Source organism: Dreissena polymorpha, chromosome 2 (assembly GCF_020536995.1).
Source record: "Dreissena polymorpha isolate Duluth1 chromosome 2, UMN_Dpol_1.0, whole genome shotgun sequence".
Classification (NCBI taxonomy): domain Eukaryota; kingdom Metazoa; phylum Mollusca; class Bivalvia; order Myida; family Dreissenidae; genus Dreissena; species Dreissena polymorpha.
The window spans coordinates 149,128,653-149,138,646 of NC_068356.1; the positions used below are offsets into that span (position 1 = coordinate 149,128,653).

The following is a 9,994-nucleotide window of genomic DNA, read 5'->3' on the forward strand; positions in this document are numbered from 1 at the left end:
AGACCCGCTACATACTGCAGAAAGGGTACAGTGCGTAATAGTGCACAAATAGTCATGTGTAACAATATTATAGAACAACAATATTATAAAATATTATAGAACAAACCCCACAGAAAGAGCCGCTCCCTACAATATTACAGAACGAGCCGCTACTTACAATAATATTGAAGGAGTTCCACTCTACAATGCTACAGAAAGAGCCCTACGCTACAATACTGCAGTAGGAACCCCAGGCTACAATACAACAGAAAGAACCGCGCGCTTCAATTTTATCGAAATACCACAGTAATACAATACAATTGAAATAGCCCTACGTCACGATACTATAGAAATAACCACGCGCTTGAATATTATAAAAATCGTCTGCTCTAAATTACTATAGAAAGAGCCCCGTTTTACAAATAAAACTAATTTCATATCGGTGACTAGATCGATACAAGATGCAGTTTGTTAAAATGATTACGGCCTTTCGTTGAACGACATCAAGCTTAATTCACACCGACCTTTCAACTCATATGACTATTGAAATATTGAACCTTTGGGAAATGATATCGTGAAATTTAAACAAACACTTGGTCGTAGTTACAACCCCCAAACAGGTAAACCGTAGCCATTGCATTTACACGTTATAATTTCCCTCAAGTTTCGAATGATTTTCAGTATGGAGCGTTTTATATACTATGCACATGTGTGTGCATTTTTCTTTTTAAACGTTAACGTTTAAAACATAGTTTACAGTAAAATACGGACAAGTTACTATAATTAATAAATAAATACTATTAACATTAGTTTTAAAATCGAAATATTCGAATCAATTATCGGAACGTGGTGTCTATTACGGCTGAGATTACACGGAGGTAGACACGTTAAAAGACTGTGTTAGTGGTGTCTAACCTTTCTGTTATCGAGGGGAAGTAACCACTTGCAGATGTTCGTCTTTTGACGAAGTGTATAGTTTAAGTGAACTAAATATGATATTATAATTAACTATTGTCCTCTATGTATGTTCTTTATGGTAAGGATTTATTATTTATTTATTACGCGTACGAATTCTACGTGAAACGCGAAGGTTATGTATTAGTAAAAGTATTTCGCTTTTAACTTAACTGTTCAGAGTTTGAAATCGAAAGTGACTTCTTTCATTGTAAAAGGAAAATAGTAATGTTTGGTGTAATTAAAGTCTTTATGTATTGTGTGTGTTCTCGGCTTATAAATATTGCAATAAGTTTGTAAACTGTAATAAATTAATGCGATGGTGAGATGAAACGAAGCCCATATTTATCATTTCTGACATGAATATGCATTTCTAAAAATAACCTTCTCTCACTTCAAGGGGATTCCCCTCACTTTGTTTGAGTAGTATAAATTACTGATGTCATCGCTCAGAATGCATGGCGGATTGCAGTCAGAGTGACGAGAAGGTGTTTGTTTTATTAGCATGCGTTCCGAACAAAGTTTGTGTGTTCATGTCTGCGTGTCTTTATTTCAAATGTTGATCCAGTACGTTTATGATAATGTTAAAACTTCATCTTCTTTCTAAATGCAAAATTGACAAATGCAAAGATTTGACTGAATATATCGTGCTGGCATCAACCGACATTGGTAAGGCTTATCCAGATTATATTAAGTATTATGTTCAATATCAACAAAACGGCCTGATGTATCCGAGGGCTAAAGGCACGTCTGCTATTTATAATTACGTTATACTCTCTACAGTTTAGTTTTCTTGTTTACAAAAGCGCAAGTTTAAATTAACATACTTAAAAGTATTAGTTATACTCAAAAGTGAGAACTTTGCAAATTGGAAAAAAATCACTGTTCCATGTTAAATGTTTTGCCCTGCAATGGAAGTTACTTATTTTACTTATCAATAGCCATGGTACTTGTCAAATTCGGTATGAATTCCGGCAAAACGGTTGGCGAATGTGTAATAACAAGTTTAATATATATTACATAAAATATCATATTAAATCGGCAAGTTTACGGTTTGCGGAATGAAAATTCCTGGTAGCGAAGTTTACGGATTGAATAATAAACATTCCAGATAAAACAAGTCATTACTTTCAGATAAATGATACTGCTTAACTAATATATTATTATGGATCAATTTGGTCATATTTTAAGGTATTTTCGATTAATTAAATTTATTATAAACAATGCATTTATTCAGTAATCTTTATATCCGATGTCCGATTTTATTATGCTTTGAATTCCAATCATATAATTAATTTATAATATTGCCTCAAGTAGAAATATATAGGTATTTGAACATAAACTTGAACAAGTAATAAACCACATTTGTGGTTATGACAATCTTATCAATTTCTTTGTGAAGCGGCATTGTCCAGATAGACTAATAATGTATGTGGGTCTTTAAAAATTATCTCATGAACTACATGACAGGCTAATTCGTTAATAATGATAAGTTTAAATCGGATGTAGTCACATATACGTAGCATTGCGTAATCACGGTTATATGACTTCTGGTATACACAGTATTGAAAAAGATGTATCACACATTGGTCATCTATGATCGCTGTGGTTAGTTTATCGGCCAAAGACTGGTAACGTCGATAAATATGTTAATTTTTCATTGAATGTGTATGCCACGTATTTTTTTATATGGAATAAGTGACCAACCGTTTTATCTCATCTCTGCTCGCGGTCGCGGTTATTGATGCTAGTGTCATTTAATCTGCCGATATTGCCTGGAAATTGAAGTTATCATTAGTAAAACTACTTGTGCTGTTTGCTTTCATTAGGTGTCGTGAGCAGCAATCGAAAATCTCCGGGCGATATTTTTACTGTGAAGATGTATGCTTTCAATTTTAATCGCCTAATATTAAGTCGGCAATTTTTGATTTCTTTAATGCGGTTGAACATTGATTATAGGAATATGAATTGTGATTATATAAATTTCAATCGGAACAGGTGCAGATAAATGTGTTGATATAAAAAGTCAATGCATCGCGTTCTGTTCGTGAATACTGTTGGTCAACAAGGGTTCATGCGCGGCTACCATACGCATTGATTCAGTTTTCATTGAAATATATCGTTGAATTAACTACTGGACTAGTTTCCAATTATTAAAGTTAACAGTTTAAATGTTTGAATCCAAGTTTCGTGAGGCGTCTGCATGTGTCGTGTTTTAACTTTCACTTAAGGCTCAACCACACTGAACCTTAAAAAGGTGTATTTCTGTTACGGTAATTGCGACATTAACATATAAATGTCGACGGTAAATGTTAAACGTAAAATAAAATGGCACCGGCGAAAATGAGATCATTAAACAACTTCCGAAAAAATTCAAAAGCAGCAAAAATATATAACAGTTTTGATTTTATGTTCTCAGTTCATGTTAAAAGTTTATTTAAATTCATTCGGCATTTAACCGATAGCAAACTGATAATATTTATTCACGCATGTCGTTGTTCAGATAACGTCCTTTTTGTTCAGCAAACTCAAATTTTGAGGAGAGTTATATAGTTTCTCATGTTGTTTCAAAATGAAGTATTGAACATATTTTATAAATTGAAGCATGCGCATTTATACTTTAATGTATAACATATTAAGTGTTACAGATGCTCTTTTGAAATGTTCTTTTTTTCTATTGCGTAAACAATATTCTTATTATTTTGCAGGACAACATCTAAAAACTAGCTACGTGGCGGTCCACATGCCATATCAACACAAGTCGCGTGCGTTACTGCAGTTTTCAACATTCCGCGCCGAAGGACAACCTTACTGATCGGTCAAGGGCACGGTATTATATTATCTGTCATTGTATTGAGTAATCATAATGATACTTGTGTTCAATATATAATGACTTAAACTTTATTTTATACATTAACGCAGATAAGTAAAAGGAAAATACTTTAACGACAACTCCATTAACTCCTGTAATATTTTGGTCCATTGCATGAGGTTAGCGCACAAAAGTAGCAATAAATGTTCCCACTTCATTAAGTGTATTATTTTACTACTAGTTTAGTTCGTGGCATCGAACACACCATGCAGTGTATGTTACAATATCAGTAAATTAAAATTCTATATTTACTTCCATTTTACTTCCTTTTATTTGAAAGATTGGGATACATAAGAGGCCGTTGAACGAATATTTCTTTTGGAAAACTATTCATTTTCCTCGCCCAGGTATATTGAAGACGTAATGTTATTTATTTAACTTGAGTCATTTAAACGTCATATTACCTGACTAGGCTAATAAATCAATTGTGAAGTATAAGGTACCGGTAAGGCAGATTTCATATAAGATGTGTCTTTTACACGGACAGAAGCCATCTTATTTGCATTTTATTGAAAAGCAGTATTGTTAACGTAACATAACATAACTTAAACTTATTTATGTACTGCAACGTGTCAGCTATGATTAGTTTATATGTATTAAGTACATTAACACATATTCTTGATCTTGTTAATATTATTTATTTTTATTTCATGACAATTACCAGAACTAGTACACAATTTATTGTCCATATAAGCTTATAACATGGGCTACGCTGCAGGAGTGAAATAATGTAATGCTAATTTTTGTTTATTACACGGGTGTTATTACACTAGTTATATAACTGTGAAATGACGTCATTTTTGTGACGAAATGACATCATTATTTCAGCGAATTTCTTCAGTTAAACTCTTCAACAATGTGAATAAACTGTGAAAAGAGCATAAAATAAAGAGAATATGTGTTGGTCATGCTATAAATAGAATCTTAGATTCGTGGTCATTTTGTATTGAATTAATTAAACTCGTCACCTAAATAAAGATAAAAACTCGGCAAACCTCGTTTTTATCTTTATTTAGATGACGAGTTTAATAAATTCAATACGAAACGACCACTCTTGCAAGATCCTATATTTATCGAATATCTCACTTCAGCACGTATGGATGGCTGAACGTGGCACAAGACCTGATGAACCGGAAAGATTCCAAAGACAGGGAAGTGTGTCCAGCAAACAAGACCTGGTAAGATGATAAGTCGAGTGCAGTTTGTGTCCACTACACAATAACAATTAACGCATTGTTTCCCCGTTTAGATGTCTGCGTTTCCCCTACCCCTATTATTTTTCTTAATGACATTTCAATCTTGATGGTTAATGTTTGCATAACTAAAGGCAGATGTACGTTAACATCTTTAGAAAAAGAACAACAGTAAATTTATACTGTATATCAATAATTGGTCCCAAATTAAATACTTAACTTCTTTAAAAATGTGAAACATTAAAAATGAATACATCCGTTCTCCTGAATCTTCTTAAATCCACTTATCAGTGTCTGCACGTGCCAAAGTACGACACTATTTTTTGGCAAAAGTTTTTCACAGTTTTCTTTCAAATTATTAAATAACTATTTAAACATCAATATATTGTATTTACAAACATAATAATGAAAGTTTATATAATTTCGTTAAATTATGCAGCTTAAACCATAGCAATTTAGTTTATTATCAAAAGTTATAACATTATTCGTCCCAAATTTGCAATTTCAAATAATAGAGATTTAAACATTATATGTTTTATATGTTTATGAATGGATGTCATAAATATATATCAACTCGCCGTTGATTACCGTTTATATTTTCAGTGTCTTTATTTCAATCCTCTTAATTCAATTTATTAATTAATATATGGTTGGCAATACTTGTACCGACTTTTGGATTATTCACTGAGAACATACACACATATTTTCACAAGAAAATACTTTTAAATTGATTATACATCGAATGGTATGGCCGTAAACGAATTACTTAAATTGGAATAATTTTAGTATTGCTGATTTATTTGACGACTAACGATACAATGTTATTTATGACATGTAACGTGTTTCTAATTTAAACGTTTTTTAGATTCAGTGGGAAAATACCTCCGTTGAGACATGCACTATACTGAGCTGGCTCGGTTACGGACCGGAGATCATACAGGCTCGGAGAGACGCATATCGGGAGAATGGCAGGCTGTATACTGCAAGGTTATGTGGAGCGGACACGTGTATTATCGCGGGTAGCAAAGGTGAGGGGCTGAGCAGCTTCCTGGAAAGTGATGTGGATCATATGATTGTAGATAATAGAGTGATCTGTTTAGAAGATGATGTAAAGTCATGTGCCTTTCCTGGGGAGATAACCGTGTTGAGATCACTCAGCCGCATGAGTTACCATGGTCACTGTAGACTGCTACTGGAGAGACTCGGTACAACAATTCACAGGCACGTACATGATGCGTTTTGTGATGACGGATATGGTGGCGAACTTTTGAGCAGTGACTTGTATGTTAATAACTGGTCGAACGAAGACTTGCCTGAGGGCGAGGTGCAGCATGAGCGTGCGGGACCGTCAATTCCTTCTACAGTGCTGGGACACATGCACACTGACTATGTACATGCATTACCTTACTACTGTCCCAGCATCCTGTCAAAATGGGCCGCAAGACCTCGCCACTGGCCGCCACCGGAAGCCGTTCAGAGGATCGTATCACTTGGGGCAGTTCTTACGCCTATTGGATTTAAAAGAAGTGAATATCAACATGTTGAATGGAGAGTGTGTTTTAACGCCGGTGAGACCGAACTAATTAGCAATCTTAATGACACTCAAACTAAATTGTATGTTTTATTGAAAATGATAAAGAACGATGTATTACATCCACGTAAGAAAGAAGTTTCATCGTACACATTGAAAAACATCGTTTTATGGATGGCGGAAAATAATCCTCAAGCCTCGTTTCATAAAAAAAGTATTTTGCAGTGGTTGCATGAAGCATTGGATGCGCTTAGAGTTGCATTGATCACCTTAGAGCTACCATACTATATGATTCCAGAAAGGAATTTGATGGCAACCTCTGGACTGGATGAGGAACAGCAACGCACATGGATATCAACGATTACAGATATGCTCCATGAAGGTCCTAGGGTGATACTAAGACTTCCAAAGATACGACAATGCATCGTAGCTCATCCTGAACCATTCCGATGGTACAGCGGGAGGAGAATTGAGCTGGAGTTGTTGTGCCTCATGCGCATGAACAGAATGGCAATCTGCAGGGATGAGAACGGGGAGGTTGACTTTACCGATGCGATTATGCAGGCATTAGACAGACGACATAACGAGGTTGTAACGGATGTTGGCGTGAGGATGAGAATGGAAGGGAGTCGAGTTATCAACGAATATGCTATTTATGTTAGAATTATGATGTAAAACGTTAACGGTGATCAATAGATCACTAACAAGGCGCGGACAACACTTATTTATAACTTTTGAGTACATATTATCTTAACGAATCTCAGATCATTGTTGCCAAGAACGTGAAAATTATACAACTTATCGCAATAGTGATTTGTTCAGTAATTGACTTTCATACGTTTGTATCACTTTTTAAAAATGTGCACAATTTTACAAAAGATTTGTTTACAGTAGGCTGTAAACTTTACCGAAACAATAAATTTCGATACACTTTATTAAAAAATGTCAATCGGCTTCGCATAGATAACATTATTTTGCAAAATAAAGTTATGTAAAGTAATTTTTCTATATTGTATATATCTTAACAATATATGTACGTATCGCGCTTGGAAACCAGCGGTATAATTTCAAGTTATGCATATATTTCCTTTTAGAACTTATAGTAGTCACTCATTTTGTCGAAGTATGTAGAAATGTGACTTGTGTTTATTTGCGTAAGCATGTTAGGAAATAAAGTGTGTTTGTGTCATTTGTATCTCATCTTCTTATCTAAATGTTCACTTGGTTTATGGTTGGTATTGTTAACACATTTGCACTGAATGAATATATGTGTTACTGGCAGTTACTGACAATGTATCGATAATATTCTTGTTTTCCTTGTTGAGTAGAAACATTGTTGAGATTCGTCATATTGATCAAAAAGTATTGAACACATTGTTGCACTTATCGATAAAAATGGTGCAATCTGTATTCATTCCTATTTTTAAAATGCCTTCAATAACGCTATTGTTGCATTCACAAATAAGAAATAAAGTACAGTTGTTTTATGCGAATTGCTTAAACTACTTCTCATGTGAATGTATAATTGCTCGTGTTTTTTACTGGACAAGTGAATGTAAACTTTTATTGAACACATATAATCGGTTTTCATCAAAACACATAGTTTGTATTGAATCTAAAGATACAAAGATATATGTTATAGTATTGATGTTTTAATGCGGAAATATTTTCATACATGACAAACGTAATGGTTTATTTTCGTTAATCCAGTTATACCGTTAATCTCGTTTGCTCTAAGCGTGTGTATGCTTTTGTTAGTTTTCTGTTTGTTAGTTTTTTAGCGAGGCTGTTTTCGGAGAAAACCCGAGCTATTGTCAAAGCCAGCTCGTCGCCTGCCGTGCTTAAACCTTAACATTGGCCATAACTTTTTTAATATTAAAGATAGCACCTTGATATTTGGCATGCATGTGTATCTCATGGAGCTGCACATTTTGAGTGGTAAAATGTGAAGGTGAACATCATTCCTCAAGGTCTAGGGTCGAAAAAACAAAGTCAAGGGAAGTAATAAGCTTTAGATGGACATAGTTATCTGACCTGCTCACGTTTATATTTTTGTTAAATAAATCATAGCGGCGCAGTAGGCGGCATTGTGTTTCTGACAAACAAAGTGTGGTAAAAGGTCAAGGTCAAGGTCATCCTTTACGGAAAGGAAAATCGTGAATTATAATAAATTTGACACTTGTAATTGTTTTAAAACCTCGTGCCCCGAATAGTTACAGATATGTTGCTCTGTTATTGCCTAACCATTAGGTATTTAAATGGTAATTATCTCAAAACCATATTCCTTTTGTATTGCCTTCGGATTGTAATAACGATAATATGACTGTTTTTTACATTTGTGAGTTTGGTGATTAATTGTGGGCTAAGTGGGAGGGGGGGGGGGGGAGTATCTCCTTACACATGATAACCCCAAAATGCTAGCGGAAAATGATTTATATCTGATGATAATGGTTGTTTGGTTTCATTGTTTCTTTACAGTATGATAACGAATAATAATTGCCATTAAAACAAGGAGAATAGTTAGTTGTTACGTGACAGGCGTTTTGTCTTAATTTGCAATTACGAAAATTACATCGTTTCCTTTTTTCGGCATATTGACCTAGAATGAAATGTATCTGACTACTAACTGCAGGCGATATTGAAGACCCACCTAGGACCACGTATTTGAGTACAGACAATATGATACTACCTTCCGTATTTCGAATGGAAGTCCGTACATCTCGCCCAGCTCTTACGGCCGTTGATGTGAACAGTGGTCAAACTGAGATCTGTATATAACAACGGCAATTACTTACTTTTAATTACATGAAGTAGTACAGGCAGAACTTAACCCATAAGCTTATTATGAATGAAAAAATAACGATATTTATGTTCTATAATCCGATTTTAATATATACACGACAATAAAGATTACGTGCTGTTTACAAATAAAAATGTAAGTGATTTACGATTCTATAGATCCCTTTTACATATTTTTTCATAAAGAATGATTTTATATTAATCATTGTAATACAATAATATATGAATGCACGTTTCAGCGCTTCCGTTAGTGGACGTCCGGGCGTAAATTACGCCCGATAACGGTAGTCGTACGTCCATTATGCAAATGGTGGAAGTCCCTTGAACGTCCGATAATCCGCTATTTTCTAATACACAACACGTTTAAAATGTCAACAGTAAATCGGGTTATTCAGACCGTTAAATCCGCCCAAGAGCTACTGTTTTCAATAAATTTATCAGCGAGTGGCCAATATTGATTTTTCCAGCTGTCAATCAAAGTCTTCTTGGTAAGCGCATCAGCCAATCAGCGCTCAGGCAGCCAAATACACGCCGACCCCACCAATCTCCACGCAGAGTTGTCGTTCCTTGCTCTCACATACAACTCTGCGAAAGGCTCAGCCCTCCATTTTGTCTATAAAATAAATTAAACCGAACAAACGCATTCAACGTATATTTGATTGGATA

The 9,994-nt window shown here is 34.6% G+C and overlaps 1 protein-coding gene across 1 annotated transcript; it reads left to right on the forward strand.

Annotated features, from left to right (window-relative positions):
• Window positions 1–908: 908 nt before the first annotated feature.
• Window positions 909–7,718, forward strand: LOC127869392 (uncharacterized). Its single transcript, XM_052411934.1, has 4 exons — window positions 909–1,015; window positions 3,642–3,763; window positions 4,897–4,983; window positions 5,864–7,718. Exons 3-4 carry the CDS (start codon window positions 4,906–4,908, stop codon window positions 7,202–7,204), a joined length of 1,419 nt encoding a protein of 472 aa, XP_052267894.1. The 5' UTR covers window positions 909–1,015; window positions 3,642–3,763; window positions 4,897–4,905; the 3' UTR covers window positions 7,205–7,718.
• The last annotated feature ends 2,276 nt before the right edge of the window (window positions 7,719–9,994 follow it).

Coding starts and splice junctions, on each gene's coding strand:
- LOC127869392 (XM_052411934.1), top strand. CDS start 4,906: ATGGCTGAACGTGGCACAAGACCTGATGAACCGGAAAGATTCCAAAGA. Junction 4,984..5,863: donor TGTCCAGCAAACAAGACCTG/GTAAGATGATAA, acceptor AACGTTTTTTAG/ATTCAGTGGGAAAATACCTC.